We start from the raw sequence: 26,641 nt of genomic DNA on the forward strand, positions 1-26,641 counted from the left end.
TATTGCTCTAGTTCCCTGCATTTACCTTTCCAGAAGAGGGTTGTAGCGCCGAAAAAGACAACACATAGCAAGCGAGACAGGACAGGCGCATGTGTTGTCTTTTTCGGCACTACAACCCTCTTCTGGAAACATGCACCAACTAGCCCCCCAACAAGTATTACTCAGTTACCCTGCATTTAACTTTTTCTTTAAGAAAAACTATACAGCGAACTATAGTGCAGCCTCCAATCACTCTAATCCAAGCAGCCTTTACTGCTGCTAGACTGCCGATGCTGCCTACACGGCGAGCACTAGAAGCTACAATCTCTATGAATGGTCACTCCACTGTTAATACAGTCAACTCTCATTGCTACGAACCTCACATTAATGAATTTCTGAAATTGACGAATATTTTAAAAATCCCCACCAGGTTGCCTATATTTTCAATGTAAAAATATTTGAGAACTATTAATTTCAATACAGCACATATTTCAGAATAATACACGTAGTTTATTTTCCGCTTTATAACCGAGGAGCATCAGTATTACGAATTCGACTAAAAGTAACAGCACCACAACTCTCGCGGTAAACTGGAACCGCAAGTGCAATAGCTATCATGATCACCATGCTGAATGCCAACTGCTTCACCACAAACTTTACCAAAAACTTTATGACAAAGGTTTGGCGATTTTCGCGTAAGATCCAATGATGAATGCAGCTAGCGACGGCACCAAGAAGAAGCAAAAGCAGTTTTTGCTGCAAGACAAATTGAACGTATTGTAGGAAACCGACACAGGGAAAAAGCAAATCGACATGTGCAGACAGCATGGCATTGCCCCATCGACCGTCGCAACCATTTTGAAAGACCAAGACAAGATTGTCAAGCTTCACCGGGAATCGCAACTTGCTCCTGCGAGGAAACGGCTGCAACTGGGAAAGTTTCGAAGTGTGGACCAAGCTGTTCTCAAGTGGTTCAAAGATGCCAGACTGCAAAACGTTCCTGTGTCTGGCCCAATGCTCCAAGAAAAAGCCCGCGAATTTGCCAATGCACTTGAAATAACTAGGTTCGATGCCAGTGCGGGTTGGCTTTTTCATTTCTGCCAAAGGATCAGAATAACTTGACAAGCAGGTCTCGGCTGAGGAAAAGGCTGCTGGCAGAGAAGGCATGGATTCCTGGTGCAATGACCGTTTTCTAGAGGTGGCTGAATCGTACTCTGACGACGATATTTTCAGTGCGGATGAAACCACATGTTTTTATCAGCTCCTGCAAGACCAGACGATGCACTTTAAAGGACAGCAGTGAAAAGGAGGGAAGGAGTCGCATCTTCGCGTGACAGTCCTGCTCTGCTGCAATGAAACAGGCACGAAGAAAATTAAACCCCTCATCATCGCCAAGTACGTGAAGCCTCGCTGCATGAAAAACGTCATGTCGTTACCGTACGACTACTGCGGCAAAAAATGAGCCTGGATGACCAGAGAACTCTTTTCCGAGTGGCTCATCAAACTCGATGACCAAATGAGGTGGGATGACCAATGAATTCTACTGGTTGTCGACAACTGCTCTGCTCACATTGTGAATGTTCGTTTGACGCACATTCGCTTGAAGTTTCTGCCACCAAACAACACGTCCTTGCTGCGACCCCTAGACCAAGGCATTACGAAGAGTGTGAAAACAAAATTTTGTAAGCGCCTTGTGCAGCAGTTGATTATCAACCTCCGCCTAAAGCAGCCAACTGCAATCAATATTCGTCAGCACAGCGGGAATTCTCACAGGAGCTTGGTGGAACTTGAAGGCGCCCACAATTAGCAGCTGCTGGCGACAAGCAGGGCTTGTCAAAGCACCTGTGCAGCTTGATGATGACATGGAGGTGACCATCAACAACCCAGAAGACCTGTGGACCGAGGTTGCAGAACTGCTGCCCGCCGTCTCTTCCTTCGACGGCTAGTGGAGAGCGACAGCGCACCGCTAACGGTGGTGGGCCTGACAACCGAAGAGATCGTTAACCGCGTTCGCGACGGCTCCAGTGATGATGATGACCCGAAGGAAGACATCGGTGGGTCACCAAACACAGAAGATGAGATCGTGTCGAAGATTGATGTTTTAGTGCGCAGGAACAAAGTTCGCACTTTTGTCGCTCGGTTCAATGATGTACCCGATAAGGTATTGTGTAAAGTGGAAGATGTAGACGCATTCCTAATCGGCCGTGCGTGCTGCACGCGCCAGAAGAAAATCACTGATTTCTTCAAATAAAGCAGCTTTGAAGTGAGTGAAACATCTTTATTTTAAAGTATGCTTGTCTGCACACGCGTCTACTGCCAAGGTACGTCATTTTCATTCCTAGGTTTGTCCGCTGGCTTTAACCACAAGTTTTTCATTACGTACAACCATATTTCAAAATAACAAACGACTTTCGACAGTCCCGCATGATTCGTTATATCGAGATTTGACTGTACAAGGTTAGAGTTCCTTCAGAATGCTGCTACGCAGTTTCCTGTACTTGCAAAAAGAAAAAGGGACTCGCGCATTTGTTGTAGCAGAGAAAGCGTGGTTTTATGCATACCATATTTACTCGCCTAATTTACTCGCGTCCTGCTGCCGAGTCGCTTCGGCAAAGGTACGAGAATTTTGGTCTGGCACTGTAGTGTATTGGGCAGCCATTGGATTTGTGATGCACTCAGCTTCAGCAATGCGAGTGGCAGAGTTCACAGCATGCACTGTGAATATGCGAAGGTATTCTGCTTCACGCTTCTGTCTCTCGCTAGACCAAAGTGAGATTCGCCCATCAATGTCGTTGCCATTCTGCGCACCTTAACGCAGCAGTTTTCTTAGTTGTTGTCATCGCAAGCAAAGCAGTAGGCAGCATATAAGTATTGCTGATACAGTGAAACCTCGTTGAACCAAAGATGGCCATAGCTCGCAAAAAGTATGTACTAAACGGTAGTACTGCTTAACTAATATAGCATGGAGATCGCCCACTTACCTGTCAAAAACGGAACTCAGAGAGGGTGCGATGAAAAGGGGAAAGAAACATGCAGTATTTATTCACTTCGCGCGACAAAAGTGTTATTGTCGTTTGATGCCGCCGCAGCCTAGCAGTGACGACAGTGGCCTCCAACTTCCTGGAGGTGCGAGCCAGCTTTTTGGCCAGCCCCCTCTCCTCGGCAAACACTCACATGGAAGATTCCTCGTTGGCATTGCGTATTCTCCATGCATGCGAGCGCTAGCGCTGCTGAAGTCGCGGGGCGCCTTTTTCATTGCGGGGTGCTGTTCTCGTCGCGACGATTGCATTCATGAGGCTGACGTAACACGTAGCCTCTGCCACTGCCGTGCCTGAATCACCCGTGCTGTCGCTTTCTGTGTCGTCCTCTTCACTGTCACTAGTCGACACTTCTGCAACAACAGAGGCAATGATGGCGAAAAGTCGAACCTCATAGCCAACAACTCTTTGCGGTCGCAGCAGCACTGCCGAGCAACTTCTTCGCATTCCAAATGCCACACACCATAGTCAACAGTAGAGCGCAGAGAAAGCTTCAGAGTCAGATCGCAAACAAACGCAGGTTTATTCACCCCAGATACAGCACAGTGCGACAGTCACGGCGCTTATGGGCAAAGGTTCACCGCAAGACCAATCGAGTATGCGCGCCCGCTGCGCTAGGGCTAACCGGTAAGCAGTCCGCCAAGTGCAAGAACGAGGAGTCGCAGGAGCAAAGGTCCCATATAGTGAACTCGTTGCGTGCCTGTGAGCATCTGCCGTGGTGAGGAAGCACTCAGCAGAAGAGAGCTCGAGTGGAGAGTGCGCTCGGGGGCCGCCACTCTGAAGGCCAATCAGGGCATGTCCCAGTGACACTGGCTCGCACGGTGATTCGAGCTAGGGAGAGGGAAGCACGGTTTGCGCGGGAAATTAGCTCTGGCACAGTAGCCGTGACCGCCATGTTGCCGTTATGGCGGCGGTTCCCGCAAATCGTGCTAAGCACAACGCGCGAGCTGGGGGGCGAGGCGTGAGGAGGCACTTCAATCCCCACAACGTCTTGCTTTAGGATTGATACTGTCTGACTCAGTGCCAAGCATCGCGCTACAAGTGATTGAATGAGAATATTACTGATGCCATTTTGGAAAGGGTCCACGAGGTCAATGTGCTGCTAGTGAGTTTCTATTGTTGTAATTTCACTTATCTGGAAACTCCGGTTGTCTTCAAATTTTTTCCTTTTTGTACAGTTTTGAGGTAATCCGATTTTACTGTAGCTTATTTCAAACCGTTGAAATGTGCGATAGAATGAAAAGGCATTTCTGTCTGCTAGAATTGCACAAGTTATACCCAGAAGGAACTGCCATATGAATACACTAACACAATGGGCATGCTAGGCTTAACCACTGCACAAATAACACGTCAACAAAAACAAACAAAAACATCTGAATAGTGTGGTTGTAAAGTAATATCCCTTTCAAGCGGGCAATTTAAGTCCACTTACGGGGAGTGCGCTTCGGGACCTTGGGTGACACTTAAGGCTATGCGGTGTTAAATGGCAATACAGAGCAAACTCGCAGTAAAACAATAAATAAAATGCAAGCAGACTAATACTCCTGTCAAGTCAAGCGAGCAAGTTAAATGCACTTACGGGGAGTGCACTTCAGGACATTGAGTGACACTTTAGGCTATGCAGTGCTAAATGGGAAAACAGAGCACACTTGTACTAAAAAAAATGGCAACCGACTAAAACCATGTTTTTTTAAGATGTAGATTAAAATTTTAAAAAAAACTTCTGAATAGTGATTGCTTTAGTTGTATTATAAATAAAAAACAATCAATCTATGTTTACTCAACAAGAATGAAAATATTTCAATCATAAGAGTGTTACAAGTCAAGGCGAGCCAAGATGAATGCCTAGCCAATCCAGAACAGTATGTTGGCATGTGACGAGACAGCCTTTGATCCTGCTAGAACAGAATATCAGCTAGTTCTGTTTTGATTATTTTGTTAAAAGCTGTTCAACAGCTACAATGAACTTCTGTAGCCTTCTTTTATGCATTACATTTTGTATTGTTGAAACTGCTAGCGGCGAGGCTACGCACTCGACCAGCAAATTGCATTCCATGAACGCACTCCAATCGGAGTGTGCTCTTCTGCGAGTACACTCCGCTTGCAATATTTAGATTTGGCAAAGTGCACGTGAACGCAGTGACACCCTCCGTAAGTGCACTTAAGTTGCCCTCTTGACAGGGGTGTAAGTCAAGTTTCAGAAGCTTGTTCTGGTTTATTTTGGGCGTAATCGGAGTGGATATGAATGCTGCCATTCACTAGGCACGGTTCCCAAGATGACGTCACAGTTATCATTTAAGCCCGCAACAGCCAATGTATTATTTTTGATATGCCGAGTTTGCTACTTGAAAGGGCTGAGTTATAAGTGAGAAACTTAATGCAACTCCCATAGCAGCGTTTTTGACGCACTGAAGTGATACTTCATTTGTGGATAGCTCAGCAATCTAATTACTATGTAATTAATATGCTAATTAACCCCAATTTCTGCACCTATAGAAATTGATCAATTTGATTTACAGCTCTTCATGGCCTTAATTGTTTAACATTTTCATTACAGTTCATCTACCAATAACATCATGCACCATTTCAAATGATGATTTGTCAGATTTCACCATTTTCGGCCAATTGGGGAGTCTGGAAATATAGGTCTTTAGCTGAAGACTTCATCAAAAAGCCACAGGCCTGCGTGGTACATGCAGCATAGTCCCAACGTAAGCTGGAGGAGCGGCTCCATAGGAGTTCTATTTTTGGCACCACGCACTAGGTTCTTGGCGGCGAAGTTTTTTTCATGTCGTTTTCACGAAAACTATTTCAACTGTCTGCCCAGCGTCGATGGTGAGCTGCAGCTTGTCGCACTGCTCACCTGCGGCTTGTACTGTGTGAGGATGCACCATGACGTATACCAAAGAGTGGTATCCAGGACTGTGGCGCACATATCACATCCCTTGACCTGTGGCACAGTAAGCTGCTGTTGATGATGATGATGGTGGTGGTTTATTGGCATCCCCTTCAAAGTGGACAGTGGCAGATAGATAGTCACTTAGCCTTCTTGGGTAATTAACCAGTTCCCGCTACATGCAGCATGCAACTGCTACATATCGGTGCACCTGGTGGAGTATAATGGAACTGCAATGCAAAGTTTGTACGTGTCAACGCTAAGCAGTACACATGTCCCATCATAAGAAGCCAACAAACACTGACACCAAGGACTACATGGGGGAAATTACTTGTGCTTAATAAATGAAATAAAGAAACAATAAATAAATGGAAATGAAAATGGATGAAAAAAGCAACTTGCCGCAGGGGGGGGAACGATCCCACAACCTTTGCAGTGTCAAATGGCACAATATGATACTCATGATGATGGTGATGATGATTTAATGGCATTTCCTTTAGAATGAGACAGGTGAATAACAGTTACCTAGCCTGCTTAAATTAATCAGGTATGCCACACACAGTTTTCACTACATCAATATTTATACATTTCCCTAATTTCCTCAAGACTCCCCTATCTACCTTGTACTGCTGCCTATGCAACTGCTACATAAAGTGCCACCTGGTGCAAAATATGCGACTGCAATGCAAAGGGTGCACATATAGATGCTATGTAGTGTGCATCTCGCATCTCAAGGCAAGTGGCACGACACGATGCTAGTGATGATGATGGTGTGTCTCATGACAAGAAGTTCCGATTTTTATAGGGAGCACAATAATCCTATCTTTCTGGTGCATTCTGAGACTACGTCTGCTCCAGTTTACAGTAAGTGTTCAATCTCTCCGTCGTTCCCCTTGGTTCATCATCATCATCATCATCATCAGCCTGGTTACGCCCACTGCAGGGCAAAGGCCTCTCCCATATTTCTCCAACAACCCCGGTCATGTACTAATTGTGGCCATGCCGTCCCTGCAAACTTCTTAATCTCATCCGCCCACCTAACTTTCTGCCGCCCCCTGCTACGCTTCCCTTCCCTTGGGATCCAGTCCGTAACCCTTAATGACCATCGGTTATCTTCCCTCCTCATTACATGTCCTGCCCATGCCCATTTTTTTTCTCTTGATTTCAACTAAGATGTCATTAACTCGCGTTTGTTCCCTCACCCAATCTGCTCTTTTCTTACCCTTTCACGTTACACCTATCATTCTTCTTTCCATAGCTCGTTGCGTCGTCCTCAATTTAAGTAGAACCCTTTTGGTAAGCCTCTAGGTTTCTGCCCCGTACGTGAGTACTGGTAAGACACAGCTATCATACACTTTTCTCTTGAGCGATAATGGCAACCTGCTGTTCATGATCTGTGAATGCCTGCCAAACACACCCCCGCAAACTCTTATTCTTCTGATTATTTCAGTCTCATGATCCGGATCTGCGGTCACTACCTGACCTAAGTAGATGTATTCCCTTACCACTTCCAGTGCCTCGCTACCTATCGTAAACTGCTGTTCTCTTCCGAGACTGTTAAGCATTACTTTAGTTTTCTGCAGATTTATTTTTAGACCCACCCTTCTGCTTTGCCTCTACAGGTCAGTGAGCATGCCTTGCAATTGGTCCCCTGAGTTACTAAGCAAGGCAATGTCATCAGCGAATCTCAAGTTACTAAGGTATTCTCCATTAACTGTTATCCCCAATTCTTCCCAATCCAGGTATCTGAATACCTCCTGTAAACACGCTGTGAATAGCATTGGAGAGATCGTATCTCCCTGCCTGACGCCTTTCTTTATTGGGATTTTGTTGCTTTCTTTATGGAGGGCTGCGGTGGCTGTGGAGCCGCTATAGATATCTTTCAGTATTTTTACATACGCCTCGTCTACACCCTGATTCCGTAATTCCTCCATGACTGCTGAGGCTTCGACTGAATAAAACGCTTTCTCGTAATAAATAAAAGCTATATATAAGGGCTGGTTATATTCCGCACATTTCTCTATCACCTGACTGATAGTGTGAATATGGTCTATTGTTGAGTAGCCTTTACGGAATCCTGCCTGGTCCTTCCTTTGGTTGACAGAAGTCTAAAGTGTTCCTGATTCTATATGCGATTACCTTAGTAAATACTTTGTAGGCAACGGACAGTAAGCTGATCGGTCTATAATTTTTCAAGTCTTTGGCATCACCTTTCTTATGGATTAGGATTATGTTAGCATTCTTCCAAGATTTCGGTACGTTGAGGTCATGAGGCATTGCGCATACAGGGTGGCCGGTTTTTCTAGAACAATGTGCCCACCATCCTTCAACAAGTCTGCTGTTACCTGATCCTCCCCAGCTGCCTTCCCCCTTTGCATAGTTCCCAAAGCTTTCTTTACTTCTTCGGCGTTACTTGTGGGATTTCAAATTTCTCTAAGCTATTCTCTCTTCCACTATCGTCGTGGGGGCCACTGGTACTGTATAAATATCTATAGAACTCCTCAGCCACTTGAACTAGCTCATCCATATTAGTAATGATATTGTCGGCTTTGTCCCTTGACACATACATCTGATTCTTGCCAATTTGTAGTTTCTTCACTGCTTTTAGGCTTTCTCCGTTCCTGAGACCATTGGTTACCCTCCGTTCCCCTTGGTTACCCAGAGTGTAATGTCGTCTGTGATAGGGAGTGCGATAGGTTTCGTATTCCTTCGAGCAGCTGTGCCACGGGTATGAGCAAGACATTGAAAAGGAGGGATGAGAGTACCGATCCTTGCGCCATTCCCCTGCTTCCCAGTGTGAAAGGGTCGGATGTGAGTGACCCGAAGCCTATCTCTGCCGTCCTAGCGGATAGGAAGGCTTTGATGTAGGTGTGGGTTTGCTCGCCTACTCCTAGATTTGAAAGGGCTTCCATGATAGCCTCTTGCTTGACTTTGTCGACTGCTTTGGTTAAATCCAGAGCTAGGATTGCTGTGGTTTATTTGCTGTGAATAGGGTTGATGACCTCCTCCGATAGTCTGTGCTTGAGGTCTTGTGTGGAGAGGTATCTAAAGCCCAACATTGTGCTGGGAAAGAGCTCGTGCTTGTCCATGTGTTCTTGCAGGCGATCTAGAATCACGTGTTCTAGCAATTTGCGTAGGCATGACCTGAGTGAGATAGGTCTCAAATTTTGTATTTGTAGACTCATCCTTGGTTTCAATATGAAAGTTATCTTTGCATGTTTCCACACTGCCGGCAGCTCGCTTTTTTCTCAGCATTGGTTGAGCAGTTTTGTGATAGCGTTGATTGATTCCTCATCCAGGTTTCTCACAGTTCGGTTTGTGATTCCGTCCACTCCTGAGGCAGAGGATGTGCGGAGGTTGTGTAGCGCCGCCCTCACCTCTGCCATCATTATTTCCTCGTCCATTCCTGGATTCGGAGGCCCTTTGTACTCTGGAAGCACTTCCTTGTCGGAGGTACCTAAACATCTGCTCCTGAGTTCGTCGTCTTGAAGGGGGTGTTTGGGTATACTAATGCAGCCGATGTTCTTCTTGTGGGCCGTCTTACAATTTTCAGGGTCTAGGAGGTACCTGAGTAGGTGCTACGTGTCTTTTAGGCCCAGTTTTGCATTCATCTGGTCATTCTAATTTTCTTAAAGTGTGTAATGGAGTTTGGGCTTTCTAGGGCCTGTCTTTGTCTGCTTGAAGGCCTATCTGTACAAGCAGTCTGACTACGTCTGCTTCCGCCAGGGATGGTGCGGAGGAGTGGCAGGAGGCCCACCAGCTGGAGGCCCACTCGGACTGGGTGCGGGACGTAGCCTGGAGCCCCGCTGCGGGGCAGCCCAGCCGCATTGCCAGCTGTTCCCAGGACTGCCGCGTCATCGTCTGGACCTGCAACCTTAACAGTGGCAGCTGGCAGCCTCTGTTACTAGGCACCTTCGATGACGTTGTCTGGCTCATCAGCTGGTCCCTCACAGGCTCAGTGCTGGCTGTGTCGGGAGGTGACAACAATGTGAGAGCTGTTCTGAAATTCTAATGGCCGTGAACTGCAGCTGTGCTCTTAGGGATTGCGAGCAATGCTTTTATTAACTTATTCTTAGTTTTGATTGAATTTTATCCTGACTTTTGTGTTACAGCACCAAAACTAAATATGGCAGACCAGTTCTGCTGAATGCCACAAGGTAAAGGAAAGCGGCGAATTCTGTAGAGCTGATTTGCCATATTCAGACCCTAGCTGTGCTTCATGTTTTTAATTAATCTAGTGTCACTCTGCAATCTGCTAGCCTGCCGGTTAGATGGCAGAGCAGCTGTCCCGGAAATGCCCTAAGATCAAGACGAATTTTTCTGTGAATGTGACGCTTTCTTTCTGGCAAACCTCCGTGAGGTTCCTCTGCAGCTTTCTGCTGCTGTTGGGTGGAGTGCAGTATTTTTCTTTCATGGATCTAAAATTACCTGTGTAAGCTAATGATCGGAATGACACTGTCAACGCTCTTGATTCATCATCATCAGCAGCAGCCTATCTTTATGTCCATTGCAGGACAAAGGCCTTCCTTGGCGATCTCAAATTATCCCTGTCCTGCGCTATCTCTTTCCAAGTTATGCCTCCAAAATGTCTTAATTCATCTCGCCACCTGATTATCTCCCGTCCTTCACTGCACTTCCCTTCTATTGGCACGCATTCTGAATGGTCCACCGGTTATCTGCCCTATTTATTACATGGCCTGTCCAGCTCCCTTTTTTCCCTCTTAATACCCACTATAATACGGCCAACGCCGTGTACTTTCTAATAGATGCCACTATCTTCTGGTGTCTAGTGTTATGCCTAACATTTTTCTTTCCATTGCTCTTTGCATGGTCAGTAACTTGTTCTTAGGCTTCTTTGTTGCCCTCCAAGTTTCTGTTCAATATGTTAGTGCCAGTAGAATGCAATGACTGTACAGTCGAACTCGGTTATATCGAGCTCACAAAGAAACTTCTATCAATTTGATATAGGGCATAATTCAATGTGAACCTGGTAAAGAATCGGGCGTCATAAAAGCGCATACCATTTATCAAAGCACTGTAGTGATGAAACTAGCTTAATTTCACATGAAATAGTCTTTTTTTTTTTTTTTTTTTTTGCCTGGGCAATTTCATTGCCTGCGATGCATTTCACTGGCTGTGACGCATGCACTCTTCTACATTGTCTGAAGAGTCTGAGCAGCTGAGTCCACAACCTTCCACATTCGCACAGCAGCACTAGACTAGTACGAGTGCACGAATCACCTCCGATGATGTCAGCAAAGGATCGTCATTGCTTTCCTCATTGTGCCCACTATCACTTGTACCTGGTACGATGTTGACAATGTAGTCTTCATTTTCAGGCTCTCCTGTGGTCTCGACACCATCACGTACACTGATAAACTCGTCGATCACTGATCCGTCAATGGCTTCCGGAAATTCTGATAGCTCACTCCAAGCTTCGGCGACAGCAGCAATGGCTTCATTGCACTTATCAGAATTTGCCGTCACCACCAGGCACGCGGAAGCCGGCACGTCTGAAGCGATTCCAGATTAACTACTTGCACATGGCTGCCTTGACATCTCCGTGCATATGCATCGGGTGCCACGGGCGCCGAGTTGTGAGTTTGCTTTACCCTTAATCTTCCCTTTATTTTTCAAGATTGGGCTGATTGCTCCTCGGAATCTTGCATGCTGTGGCGACATCCAACTTCTCATCACGTTTGACTCGATTCACGATTTCAAGCTTCACAGCGAAAGGCAAATTGTGACGCTTCGCCCTAGCCGTTACGGCAGCACTGCAGGAAAAGGCCCACAAGGCGTAAACACTATGAACAAAAAAAGCAGCGAGACCACTCGCACTTCCACCATCTTGCACAACAAGTGCACAAGAGCCTGTGATTGGCTGTCTGAGCAAGCGCTGCGAGTGGGCTGGGGTCATTTTTTGCAGGGTGGTGTCGACGGCTCGCACGACACTGCACAGTCACGGTAGGCAAAGCAGGTGAATAGAGCCGCGCCGCCGGGTTTTTCCGGCGCCACGAGGGAAAGCCAACTTCTGGGGGCACTCTTGTGCCACTTCAGATTCGATACAGTATCGGGAGTTGCTACTATTTTTGTTCCTTGTAAGCATAATTTTTGCTATATATACTCATTGTAACTATATTATGTTCAGAAATTGTTCGATGTACAGGATAATTCGATCTAAACGGGTTCAATATGTAGTCGGGTTCAACTGTACTCATTTCTTTTTCAAGGATAGTGCTAAGCTGCAGGTCATGACTTTGTAATGCCTACCATATACACTCCTATTAATCTTTATTATTCTGTAAATTTCTCTCTCAGGATCAGGGTATCCAACCTGCGACTAATTGGCCTAGATATATGTACTCCTTCACTGATTCTAGAGACTGACTACCAGTTGCGAATTCTGGTTCTCTTGCTAGGCGATTCAACATTACCTTACTATTCTGTATTTGCAAATTCTGGTTCCTTTGCCAGGCTATTGAATGTTATCTTTGTCTTCTGCATGCTAATCTTCAACCCCACTCTTGCACTTTCTCAGTTAAGGTCCTCAATCATTTGTTGCAAATCATCCCAGCGTTGCTGAACAGGACAGTGCCACTCACAAACCAAAGGCTGCTGAGATATTCACCGTTGATCTTCACTCCTATGCTTTCCCAGTCTAGTACCTTGAATGCTTCTTCTAAGCATGCAGTGAATAGAATTGGAGAGGTTGCGTACCCTTGCCTGACTCCTTTCTTGATAGGTAATTTTCTGCACTTCTTGTGGAAACATAGAGTAGCTGTGGAATCTTTGTACATATCTCCAAAGATATTCTCATTTGCATGCTGTTCTCCTGGATTATGCAATGCCTCCATGACTGCTGGTATCTCTACTGAATCAGGTGCCTTTTCGTAATCTATGAAAGCCGTATAGAAGGGATGGTTGTACTTCGCAGATATCTCAAATACAATGATTTATGACGTGGATGTTATCCTTTGTAGAATACCCCTTCCAGAAGCCAGCCTCTTCTCTTGGTTGATTAAAGTCAAGCGTTGCCCTGTTTCTATTGTAAATTGCCTTGGTGAATGTCTTGTACAATACTGGAAGCAAGCCAGTGGGCCTATAATTCTCCAATTCTTTAACATCTCCCTTCTTGTGGATTGGTATAATTTTAGCATTTTTCCAGCTCTCTGGTACACTTGAAGTCATGAGACATTGTGTGTAAAGGGCCACAAGCTTCTCAAGGATAATATCTCCTCCATCGTCGATTAAATTGGCTGTTAATAATGCAAAAGCATCAAATGCTTCATTGAGCGAAAAAGCCAGCGTCTATAGCAATGCGGTGGCACTTAAATTCATTCCCTTAGGCTGCAACCTCATGTCGTGTGTGCGCCTTGACCAAGCAGAGCGAGCGAAAGGGAACACCTGCTGTCATCACACTGCATCAGGTGAGGGGAGAGGGCATGTCCCCCTCATCTGTGTTATCCGCCCAAGCTTATGCCTGCATTATAACTTTGTCTCAGTAATCGCTTTAAAAAAATGAATGTATAAAAAAAATTAATTTGAAAGGAAAAAACATTGGTGAGAGTGAACCTACAACCCCGCACTCGATAGCCAAGTGTCTTACCCACTGGGCTAAACCAGCGTCACCTAGATATAAGGCCCGTGCGCTCTGCTTTATGACGTCATGCTACATGGACCGAAATTTCCATTACCAAGCCCGGCGTGACCAAAGCGGTCAAGTCAAAATCATTGCGGCTTACTCTGGAGCGCCCCATTAGATTCTATAGTAAAACCTTGTTAATTCGAAGTCATCGGGACCGCAAAAAATCTTCAAATTAAACGGGTTTTCGAATTAACCGAACACACAAAAAAATGCAACCCAGGCAAAAAAATTCGCTGCAGGAATGCGCTACCCTTATTCGGCAATCTTTGGATCACTTAAAGTAATCAGAGATGCTGGTTTGCCGCATCCTGTAGTTCGAAGCTCCAAGGGTCATGTTTTCTAGTTGGCCAACTACGTGCAGCATTTGAGAATTTCCACTGTGGCACTCAACAAAACTGCGGATAACGCTCAGCGATTCAATAATTTGCCCGAGAGCGGGTGCTCGGCAGGGCTCGTTAGCGTCCTCGTCGTCGCTGTCATCACACATGATTGCATCAGCAGTAGCTTCACTCTCCAAGTCTGAGTAGCACGTTTGTCGGTCATTTTCAAAGTTCAGATACTCGGCGAAGCCGACTGCCCCGGATTTGCTATCTTCTGCGCAGAGTACATTGATGCGGTCACAATACTCGGCTCCTCCTTCTTCATCATGTGCACATGAATAGTCAGCTTCAGCATTGACGGTACTTTCCTTCGAGAAGCCAGTGTGTTCAAAACACCGCATGATCAAAGTGGGTTCCACTTGCTTTCATGCATACACAATAAGACATGTGGCCCCGAGGAGGTTGATGGCATACTGCTTGCCGTTGTCGTAGCAAAGGAGCATGCACTTGAGCAGGTGGTAGCAGTAAATCTTCCTCATGTGGTGAATGATGCCTTGGTCCATTGGCTGCGAGATCGACATGGTGTTCGAAGGAAGAAATACCATCCTGATAGCTTTCAGGTGTGGGATGTCGCAATGCGCCGGGCAATTATCAACAACGAAGAGTACATTCCTGCCTGTGGCCGCGAACTTTTGGTCCAAGCTGCCGAACCTAATCTTCAAATACTGCGCCTGTGACCCAGGCTTCCTTGTTGTGACGGTAGATAAGCTCATCCCTTGGCGGCAGCCGTGCATTTTTAAAGCAGCGAGGCTTCCCACTCTCTCCAACTACGAGTAGCGGCAGCTTGTGTTTACCGTACATGTTCGCGCTGAACAGATTGGTAATTCTTTCCTTGCCCTGCTTGTGACCCTTGACCGCAGTGTCCTTCGCTGCGAACGTTTTTGTGGGCAGCATCTTGTAAAAAAGGGCTGCCTCGTCAAGGTTGTACATGTCATCTGCACCCTACTTGCTAAGCAACGGAGCCAACGTGTGTTTCTTCCAGTCGTCGATGATGCTTTCGTTTGCGCTGCCGCTCTCACTACAGATGGCAAAATAGCTGAACCATCCATTGCTACACTTGAACTCTTCATGCTTAAGTTGTAGAGTCAAGTCGTTGGCCTTCTCCCGCAGTATCGTTCCATTGTTGGGAAGGTGGGCTTCGTTTGCTTTCTGCAGCCAGCGAAGTAAAGCCGATTCCATATCTTGGTACGTGGGAGCCCGTACTCGTGACCGCTTCGAAGAATATGTCTTGCTGTAGGCCTCCAGTACCTTCGACTTTTTCTTCAATATTGTGGATGTCGAGAGGGGCACGCTGTGCCTTTCAGCCAACTCGGTCTTCGAACACGTGTTCTTACCGACTTCTTGGATCAAGCAGAACTTCTGCTGCAGCGCTACAGTCTTATACTATGACAGCTTCGCTCACTGGCACTTCTGCACAGTTCAGAAAAAAAAAAAAAGAGATCACCACGCTAGCTCAACACCCCTAACCACCGCAAAGAAATGGCGCAGACCGGCGTCGCGCGCACACAGACACATACCCAGGATTTTTTTCCGGGGGGGAGGGGGGGGGGAGTAACTTTAATATGCAAACGAGGTGGCCAGGGTACCTTTAATAGTACAAATGTGAATAGCGCCCACCATTCGATATAAAAACATGTAAACTCACAAAAGAGAAATGAAGTAAGGTATATTTTACAGCTACGCCCATGCAATACACCTCTCCTTTACTTGGCAAACAAAGAACCACGTCAAATGGACTCGCACAGGAAAAAAGCGCAGGAAGAACACTGCCAAGAACAAGTAAAGAAGTGAAAGTGTAAAATAAAGATTACTTTAGTGGAATAGAACTTAAAGAAACAGCAGTTGGCAACAAAGGCACACAGACCATGCAAAGTTGTGTTACTCCGCCAGATAATCACAGAAGCAAACAAAATCATCGTCATGCAGTCTTTTCAAGATCGTGTCGTACTTGATACCTCCGGAGCACCTGCTGTTCTTGACTTTTTTTCATCGGCGGCAGCAATGAGGTGTGCAACAGACATGGACAAAATGTATGGAGTCTGAGCAGTCAGAGGTCTTCTTAGAAACCTTGATGATGTGCAGGAACTCATCCAAAAACACAATCCAAAAGTGCTGTGGCTACAGGAAACACACCTAAAACCACAACACACAAACGTGACCGTGTGTCACGTTTCGTAAAGGTCACGATGATGCTGTCGTATCATCAGGTGGTGTTGCCATTTTTATTCATAAAAGCATTTCGTGTCAGCGTTTACAGCTACAAACGCCCCTTGAAGCAGTGGCGGTTCAAGTTGTCCTACTAAAGAAACTCGTCACCATTTGCTCGCTTTACATACCCCCGCATTACCAACTAAACAAACATGAATTTCAATCCTTGATAGATCAATTGCCAGAACCTTATGTTGTTCTTGGCGATTTCAGTGTGCACAGCAGCCTATGGGGAGACTCTCGTATCGATGTGCGAGGTCGCCTTGTTGAACAATTTCTTTTTTCTTCTGGTGCGTGCCTTCTGAATAAGAAGGAAACCACATATTACTGTCTTGCAAACAGAACCTTTTCCTCAATTGATCTCAGCATAGTTTCCCCGTCTATACTGCCTGAACTCGAATGGGAAGTTATGAACAATCCTTACGGGAGCGACCACATCCCCAACTGCTAAAAACACATAAAGAAAACGAATATCTACCACAAGCTCCTAGGTGGAAGATCGATACAGCCGGCTGGGAGAAATTCCGAATTCTCACTAGTATTTCATGGCATGACATGTCCTCGCTAGGAATCAATGCTGCTGTGGAGTATTTTACAGCCTTCATAATAGATGCTGCATCTAAATGCATATCTGAAGTAAGTGGCTCGGCATGCAGACAGCATGTCACGTGGTGGAACGACAAATGTACGATCGCTCGTAAAAAACAGAACAAAGCGTGGGGGCTGCTACGCGCTTCTCCCACTGCAGAGAACCTTGTCAACTTTAAAAAAGTAAAGTCCCAAGGCAGGAGGACCCGCCGACAGGCCAGAAAAGAAAGTTGGCAGAAGTTTTTATCGAGTATTAACTCGTTTACAGATGAGGCCAAAGCCTGGAACAGGGTTAATAGGATTAGAGGGCGGCAACTATATTCACTCCCTCTGGTAAACACACAGGGCGATACACTGCAAGACTAGGCAGACTCACTTGGGGAGCACTTTGAAAGCGTTTCAAGTTCAAACCATTATTTGAAATCCTTTCTGAAGCATAAACAAATAGAAGAATGTAAGCCACTCATAAGAAAATGTCCGCAGAATGAACCGTACAACTGCCCTTTTAGTATTGCAGAGTTGAGAGCTGCCTTGAGCTCATGCAAGAGCTCTGCACCGGGATCTGACAGAATCATGTATGAAATGATCAAAAACCCACAATATGACACCCAAGTTACACTACTCACAATTTTCAATACCATTTGGGCTGCAGGATACCTTCCAACTGCATGGAAAAAAGCCATTGTGGTTCCTGTTTCGAAACAAGGCAAGGATCCTTCCTCAGTGACAACTTACCACCCGATCGCCCTCACAAGTTGTCTTTGTAAGATATTTGAGAAAATGATTAACCGGTGACTCATCCATTTCCTTGAAATGAGCAAAATGCTTGATCCCTATCAGTGCGGCTTCCACGAAGGACGCTCCACAACCGATCATTTCGTCCGTGTTGAAGGAAATATCCGGGACGCATTTATACATGAACATTTCTTCTTATCGATATTCCTCGACATGGAAAAGGCGTATGACACAACGTGGCGTTACGGAATCTTAAGAGACTTGTTAGAAATGGGCATCCATGGTAATATGCTAAACCTAACAGAAAGCTATCTGTCCAATCGTACCTTCCGGGTAAAAGTCGGCAATGTCCTTTTACGCAAGAAACGGGTGTACCCTAAGGAGGCGTGCTCAGCTGCAGGCTCTTTATCGTGAATATGAACACGCTTCGTGCTTCATTACCACCAGCCATCTTTTATTCTGTCTACGTGGACGACATTCAGATAGCTTTCAAATCTTGTAACCTTGCAGTGTGCGAGAGACAGGTACAGCATGGCCTGAACAAAGTGTCAATGTGGGCAGACAAGAATGGATTTAAGATCAATCCTAACAAAAGTTCTTGTGTTCTTCTTACAAGAAAGAGAGGCCTGATCACAGATCCTTGCTTAGAACTGTGTGGACAACAGATACCTGTAAACAAAGAACACAAATTTCTAGGTGTTATACTTGACTATAGACTCACTTTCATCCCCCACATTAAACATCTTAAAGAAAAATGTCTAAAAACAATGAACGTAATGAAACTTCTATGCCATACTTCATGGGGTAGTGACAGAAAGTGTTTAATGAATCTGTACAAGAGCCTCATTCGATCACGATTGGACTATGGGGCCGTGATTTATCACTCTGCCGCCCCGAGCGCGCTAAAGATGCTAGACCCAGTCCACCATCTAGGAATCCGACTGGCCACTGGCGCTTTCAGAACAAGTCCCACTGAAAGTTTGTATGTAGAATCAAATGAGTGGTCACTTCATCTGCAGAGAACATACATCAGCCAAACATATTTTCTGAAAGTCCACTCTAATCCTCAACATCCGTGTTTTAATACCGTTAACGATATGACATATGCTACACTCTTTCGTAATCGTCCCTCCGTAAGACAACCTTTCTCGCTGCGTGCGAGGGAGCTTAGCACTGTAATGGATGTCCCAATCCTCAAACATCACCTATTGCCACCAACTAAGCTTCTACCTCCTTGGGAGTGGCAGATGATACAATGCGACTTAACTTTCGTGCAAGTTACAAAGCACGCTCCAGAGATTGAAATCCAAATGCATTTCCAGAAACTCCAGTACAAACACTCCTGCATGGAGTTCTACACAGACGCATCAAAGTCACACGACGGGGTGTCCTATGCAGCCGTCAGTCCATCCATCTCGGAAACCGATGTACTGCATCCGGAAACTAGTATCTTTACGGCTGAGGCCTACGCACTGTTGTCGGCTGTAAAGCATATAAAGAAATCAAAACTCCAGAAATCAATTATTTATACGGACTCCCTAAATGCTGTGAAGGCCTTAATGTCATTCTCTAAGCACAAAAATCCAGTAATCAATGAACTATATTCCGTCCTATGTAAAGCGTATATATGTAACCAGCATGTGATTATATGCTGGGTGCCTGGCCATAGGGGCATCCAGGGTAACGTTCTAGCGGACCAGATGGCCACATCAATTGCATCACACACTGTTAATCCTACCGCTGCAGTCCCTGTCACAGATCTGAGGCCCTTCTTGCGCAGAAAACTGCGAAACTACTGGCAACGCTCGTGGGACATGGAAACAAATAATAAACTGCACGTAATAAAGCCACAATTAGGGCTCTGGCCTTCTGTAACAAAATCACGCCGGACAGATGTCCTATTCTGTCGTCTAAGAATAGGACACATATTTGGCACACATAACTATTTACTCACCGGAAACAAGCCTCTAACCTGTGGTAGATGCGGGGAGAGACTGACCGTCCTCCACGTCCTTCTGGAGTGTCGGGAATCCGAATCTGAAAGAAAAAACATTTTTTCTTAGCATACCGGCAGCACATCCCCCTTCATCCTGTTATGTTACTCGGTGCAGAACCGCTCTTTGATACCGACGCTGTCCTAGTTTTCCTGAAAGAAGTTGTGCTACACGTTGTTAGCCCCATTAGTTCGTAGCGCCTCCTCTCCAGAGGATGCCGCTGTGATAATTATTTTGAATATCACACGCCTCTAGGCCCTTGTGTTTCAAGGGTTCTGGCGAGGCAGTAGTGCTCTAAGCAATTTAGCGTCTCGCATATCTTATATAATACATCATTTTTTCTTAATGCATTTTAGTGATCATAGTACACGTCATTAATCATTGCCATAATTTTATTACGTGTACATTTTATTCAATTTACACCAACTGTTTTAGCCCTCTTTACAGCCATATCACATTAAATTCACAGAGCCCATCAGACCACTACATATTCATTACCACTAGCATGGCGCTCTTTGGCCATACCTGGCCCTTGCGCCATTAAACCTCAAACATCATCATCATCTGAGCAGTTCACTCTTCGAAAGTCTGCGGTGCCGTTCATTTCACTGCTGAACCCGTTTTTACTCATGAAACTTCACTGCCAACTGAAGTGAAACCTCACAACAAATAGTTGTAGCGAAGCAAGCATGTTAGTATTTCAGTTCAATAAAGAATTACGCATTCGCCATTCCACTATAATAGGCGAGGGAAAAGGTATAAAATTACGCGCTAATAATTTTATTTTTGTAGTTACCGCCCTATTTGGGTAACAGAAAAAGTTTGAAGTACAAATTATTTGCAGACTCGCGGAGGAACAGTGGCTGGCGGTTATGAGGGCGTGGGCGGGGCTTCATTGCAAACTTAAGTTATACCTATCGGACTATAGTAGCGTTTCTTTAATTAGCTCTGGAAGAATTATACAGAAATATATGTTTGCAGAACAATCACAGTTCTTTTGGATCCCTCGTTTACTGCTCTAACAAGTTGTGCCACAACCGACTGGTACTATTGTTATTTGGGAAGTTTCATAACGGTGCATGGCTGGCAGTCATGTACACCTGCGTATGGCGCAGGAAGTTGCGATTCTAGACGTGCTGCACCCACCGCGGAAGGTTAAAAGAACATCTACATAAGCACAGCAGAGAAGTGGTTATGTTAGGCGGCTCGAATGTAGAAGCATCATTCAGAACACACGGAATTGTCCTCCACTTCCAGCAGTGTTTTCTCTGCTTCCTTTTTAAATAAGAAGATGTTGATCCCTGAATATTTTCATAAACAACGGTTAAATTTGTTAATTTTCGCTTTTCCTTCCTGTTTGGCTGTTGCCTTGGCTCTCTTCCTTTGTAGATCATTTAATTTCTCACCCTGCGACTCTTGTTTCCAGTTGGCAATTTCGCACGGAAAGAGCTGTTGATGCAGGCGACGTATTAAAGCCAAACTGCGGCTCTTGCTGCTTGACTTGTGCAGAACGGCGCTTTGTGAGGTGTCCAAAATGTCAGTCATTCTTGCATATTATGTCCATAGAGCCAATGGCAGTGCCGCAAAGCTGTTCAAATAATCAAGCAAGTCTGAATTGTTGTCTGGCGACTGTATACCATATCTACTCATGTAAGGTCTGCATTCGTTATCCAAATGATTTACCAGGTGCACACGCAGCAGGCTTGTATAAGCACTGAGGCCTCGAACTGCACTCGGATACTGCTGTGCAAAACAGTGCTGACAGTTGACTGTGAATACATTTACAGCGTGACCTTTCCGATTTTTCGGGCACTGACAGTGCCATAAATGTGTCAGAAAACTAAATATTGTGGCAGTAAAATTGATTTTATTTTCCTTTATAGTGGCACCACAGCAGAAAATTTGTGTACAGACTTTTTCTCAGTATGGTGTTTCATTAAATTAAAATATACTTGATATTTCATGATGGCTAATGGCACGGGTGCATTTCACATTCACCCATCACATAGCATGACATGCATTACGGATTGTTGAGAAGTGCAGCTACTGCACATGCAGCTTTTACGCCGTAACACTGTCAGCTTAAGCTTTGCTGCACAAGATCAGTTAGACTTTATGCCTACAAGGCGAGCTTATACTGTGCCTGTTCATTATGTGCACACACGAACTTGGTAGGCATTCGCAGTATTTGCTTAACTAAAACTCCGCTTTATACATGTGACCATTAGCCTAGCCCGTGCACGTGATCTCACGCACAATCACACCGATGCAGTCTACTGGTACAAACACTTGAAAGGACACTAAAGGCAAATACTAAGTCGGCCTGGATTGTTTAACTACCATTGCAGAAACCTTGCAACACTTGTTTCATGCCAAGAAAAGATTTAGTTTACGAAAAAATTGCACCTGGCGGGTCCGAATACCTTTTTCGAGATTCAAATCTCCTGCCACCCAGCCGGGGGAGTGGTGACGTTGCATACACCATCACCACTCTTTGCTGCCGTCGGTGAGTAAAACCCCGCCTGACAGAAGGCGCTACTGAGCGAAGACAGAGCAGTGGATTCGCCGTTGCAGCTACTTTTTGGTCAAGTGGTGTAGACTATTCAGGCATCCCGCGACATCATATGGAAGTTGAATTTTGTGCTACTTGCAGTTTGGGCGAGTTTCACGAGCCAGCAAAACCAGTGCAGCTGCAGCACTGTGCGATAACGAAACTAGTGAAACACTGAAGTATGGGTGGCACGGAGTCGAGCGAAAATGAAACCTTTCAACCGCCCACGTCGTCATCAAGGGTAATTTCAATGAGTTCTTTCTTCTAAAAAATGAAATAGAACTGGACCAGTAGCATTTTACTTCGTCTTTTAATACAATGCAAGGATGTTTTTTGCAACGAATGGTTGAGTACTAGCAACAAAATTTAACTGAGGAGTGCTTTCGTCATCAGGCAAGTGCTTGAATGACCCGGGGGAGTCCCTAGCCATGTCCTGCATTTACCTCAATTTCTCTATTATTAAAGCTCTGTTCGCGAGAATATTGATGCCTTTGAGATTCTCGAGCATTAATATATATCACTTTAGCTTGACTTCATATTTGCCTATAGTGTCCCTTTAAGGGCAGACTACCTGCAATGGCTTACAGCCCACCACGCCAATTAGCTAGGCCTAACCAGCGCTGCCTCACTGAAATCGGTGACCAAAGTTTCGGCAGAGCCTTTGGTTGCAGTTTGGTGCCACTTGCAGAATATAGTAATGATGGTAATGCCATTGTTGGCAGGACAACTAAACCCATTTGGTAGCAGCTTGCGAAATTAATGAGCACACAAGCAGACGCATGACGCTTACTTTTGAAACTTCCTTTTTTCAAAATTTTTACACTATATGGTACCACCAAAGAAACCTTGGCAATGCTGTATGGCTGAAAATTGTCTAGTTTTCTAATTAGCAGCCTTTATATGCACCTTAGCAGGTGACACATTCAGCAGTTGCTTAGCAGTATGCTGCTTTGAGATTTCTCAACAACATACTGATAGCACTCATCAGCCTAAAAGAACTTCTAGCTGTGCTAGTTGGTAGCTCATTCTGATGAAAGCTGAATAAGAGTGCAGACTTGTTTGTGCTGTTAAGAGAGGCTTTCTACACATCAAAGACAAATCACGTATTGCCACTAGCTGAGCACACAAAATAACTTCTTTTGAATGAATTTTCATAATGAAATCGGGGTGTTATTGATTTCAGTATGATCTGGAGTGAAGGCGCTAAAAAGACGATGGACAAAGAAGGAACACACACAGGGCGCCACTTCCAACAAACACTTCCTGCAAAAGAGTGGCGTCTGCATAGGGTCGTGTTTAGCTCCGATCCTGAGTGGGCTTATTTTTAGCTCGTACTGGCAGAACCATTTCTAGCAGTCTCGAGGGTAGTGGCATAGTCAAAGTTTTTTAATTCGTTGACGACTTCCTAATTTTGGTAGATAAAAATTACAGTGACATCGACTTGGTCGTTAGTCAAACATTGACAACCTTCAGGCAGATTTTATCTCCCATTGAATTGAAGGGACTCACAAACTTTCGGTGGATTCCTCCATCAGGTTTTTTAGATCTTAGATTGTTTTTAGCAAGTAACCACATCTGTTAGCAGTATGAACCTCGGGCTAGTAAACCTCTGCTACCTTTTAGTTCCTCTCACTCTAAGCTAGTAAAAACGCAGCATTGCTAACATGTGCCTGCTGAATGTTTTTTAAGAAGTCCTGTCCACATCGAGCTGCGGCAAGTTTTCTTAAGCAGATTGACCGACTGGAAGAGGCAGGCTACCCGCAACCTGTTTTAGTGTCCGTAGCGGAAACAATCCTGAAGAAGTCGCGAACTCGCCAACCGAACCAGGGGTCACCCCCGCGAAAAAGAAAAGGTAGCTGTCATACCCTACATACACCGCATGTCGCATAATTTGAAAAAGATTGCAAAGTGAGCTAACGTAAATATCGTGTTTTATGCCCCATGCAAGCTCTCTAAGCTCTGTAGAGTGACCAACCCTTTTTCGCGCCAGGCACAGGCCTGTGTCACTAAACATGGTAACAAATACATAGATTGTCAGGCAGGAGTTGTTTATAAGATTCCTTTAGATTGTGGTAGAAAGTACGTGGGCCAAACAGAGCAGTGCCTGAATGACAGGCTGAGGCAACACAATAACAAAGTCAACAATGGGAGGGAGGGCCACCTGGCAATTCATTGTAGAAATTGCAAATGTAAGCCAGACTTCCACGCCTGCGCTGTGGTTGCCAGAAGTCATGACAAATGGGTTCGATTAATAATTGAGGCCAAAAGAATCATTGAAGCAGGTGATATAACTGCATAAGTGTTGCATCCATATCACTATCACGCAAAGAACTGCTTTACTTGAATGCGAATGCGCACTGAGAAACAGTGATCGCGCTCCTAGTATAAATCAATGGCATTTTTTCCTGATTAAACATTGTTGAAAGTGGCGCCCTGTGTGTGTGTTCCTTCTTTGTCCATCGTCTTTTTAGCACCTTCACTTCACATCATGCTTAACCAACATGCCCAACTATCCATCCTAACGTAATTTCAGTGAGGCCAACTTATGCAACAACTTTTTCTGTTGCCATCTTGCAACGAAAGTGGTGATGACGCTGGCTCTTGCCAGTGTCATGAATAAAGTCAGGATTTTGCATCTGGTTGTAATGCAATTTTCAGACCCATTTTCTTGGAAAAAAAGGTTGAGAGGATATCGTTGCATAATAGTTGCACTCGTGGACACTTCCTTGTACACTCCCTTTGCAGCAATAACAATAATGGGGGGAAAAAGGTGGTCATTATAGTTGGGTTAATTTATGTAATAGCTCTAAGGGAGCTGCCATATTTGCTTAAAAACTCTGCTGAGGGCAGGCACAAATTGGCATTTTCAGCTCGAGGCATTGACGTTGTCCCTTAGTGCTGTCAAGGCGACAGGGATCAGTGTTGCAGTCACCATTGGGGTCGGATGTGTGTGGGCTGACCATTTGAATTATTCAGCAAAGGCCAATTTTAGTATTGAAATGCATGGGTGCCAGCTGGGACCTGCAGGCTGCATTGAATTAACCAAAAATATTGGCTTATCTATGGTCGAGTTACACTTGCACTTCGGTATAAAGAAACATGGATCAACAAAGTATTAGATACAACAAAGTAAATATGGAATGTGTCTTGCCATTATTCAGTGTATGATCAATATGTTTACAGTGGGCATTACAAGTGTCCAATGTGACTTCATTGTAAGGGGGTTCAATCGCAGTGAAACTCCAGTGTAGTCTGTGTTGTGTACAGCTTGTCTTACTTGCCCCATTGCTGCAGGTTCACAGTGCAAGAATGATGGCTAGAGGTGTTGATTCTTTGCAGGTGACCTTGTGGAAGGAGTCTCGAGATGGAAGCTGGGCGTGCATCAGTGACACGGGCCACGAGGATGACCGCACCAGTGAGTACTCGGACAAGAACAACGGCTAAGGACCTGGTTTGGCCACACAGGCTTGGCTACAAATGTGGAAGCCGATGAATGCACCAGACGTCCGGCCCCCGAAGGTGCACAGCGTACAAACCTGCTATGTTCAAATATACTCTCTGGCGAATTGGTTAGGTATGCACAAGATGGGGCTTACATGACCAAGGGGCTACATTCAAATCTCAATATAACGAACCACGCGGGACTGCTAAAAATCGTTCGTTATTTTGAAATATTGTTGTAATGGAAAAGTTTGCGGTCATAAGCCAGTTGACAAACCTAAGAATGAAAATGACGTACCTTGGCAGTAGACGCGTGTGCAGACAAGCATAATCTCAAATAAAGATGTTTCACTCACTTTAAAGCTGCTTTATTTGAAGAAATCAGTGATTTTCTTCTGGCACGTGCAGCACGCACGGCCGCTTAGGAATGCGTCTACGTCTTCCACTTTACACAATACCTTATCGGGTACATCATTGAACCGAGCGACAAAAGTGCGAACTTTGTTCCTGCGCACTAAAACATCAATCTTCGACACGATCTCATCTTCTGTGTTTGGTGACCCACCGATGTCTTCCTTCGGGTCATCATCATCACTGGAGCCGTCGCGAACGCGGTTAACGATCTCTTCGGTTGTCAGGCCCACCACCGTTAGCGGTGCGCTGTCGCTCTCCACTAGCCGTCGAAGGAAGAGACGGCGGGCAGCAGTTCTGCAACCTCGGTCCACAGGTCTTCTGGGTTGTTGTTGGTCACCTCCAGGTCATCATCAAGCTGCACAGGTGCTTTGACAAGCCCTGCTTGTCGCCAGCAGCTGCTAATGGTGGGCGCCTTCAAGTTCCACCAAGCTCCTGTGAGAATTCCCGCTGTGCTGACGAATATTGATTGCAGTTGGCTGCTTTAGGCGGAGGTTGATAATCAACTGCTGCACAAGGCGCTTATAAAATTCTGTTTTCACACTCTTCGTAATGCCTTGGTCTAGGGGTCGCAGCAAGGACGTGTTGTTTGGTGGCAGAAACTTCAAGCGAATGTGCGTCAAACGAACATTCACAATGTGAGCAGAGCAGTTGTCGACAACCAGTAGAATTCATTGGTCATCCCACCTCATTTGGTCATCGAGTTTGATGAGCCACTCGGAAAAGAGTTCTCTGGTCATCCAGGCTCATTTTTTGCCGCAGTAGTCGTACGGTA

At 45.3% G+C, this 26,641-nt stretch overlaps 1 protein-coding gene across 1 annotated transcript in view; it reads left to right on the plus strand.

The window, feature by feature from the left end:
• The window catches only part of LOC142558627 (protein SEC13 homolog), a 72,902-nt gene extending 47,085 nt beyond the window's left edge, over positions 1-25,817 (plus strand). The window contains exons 7-8 of the mRNA XM_075670801.1: positions 9,640-9,901; positions 25,354-25,817. Coding sequence (XP_075526916.1) covers positions 9,640-9,901; positions 25,354-25,458 — 367 coding nt within the window. The 3' untranslated portion in view covers positions 25,459-25,817. The remainder of the gene's footprint in view (positions 1-9,639; positions 9,902-25,353) is intronic.
• Positions 25,818-26,641: the final 824 nt, after the last annotated feature.

The sequence above is a fragment of the Dermacentor variabilis genome, chromosome 9, assembly GCF_050947875.1.
Source record: "Dermacentor variabilis isolate Ectoservices chromosome 9, ASM5094787v1, whole genome shotgun sequence".
In the NCBI taxonomy this organism is placed as follows: Eukaryota; Metazoa; Arthropoda; class Arachnida; order Ixodida; family Ixodidae; genus Dermacentor; species Dermacentor variabilis.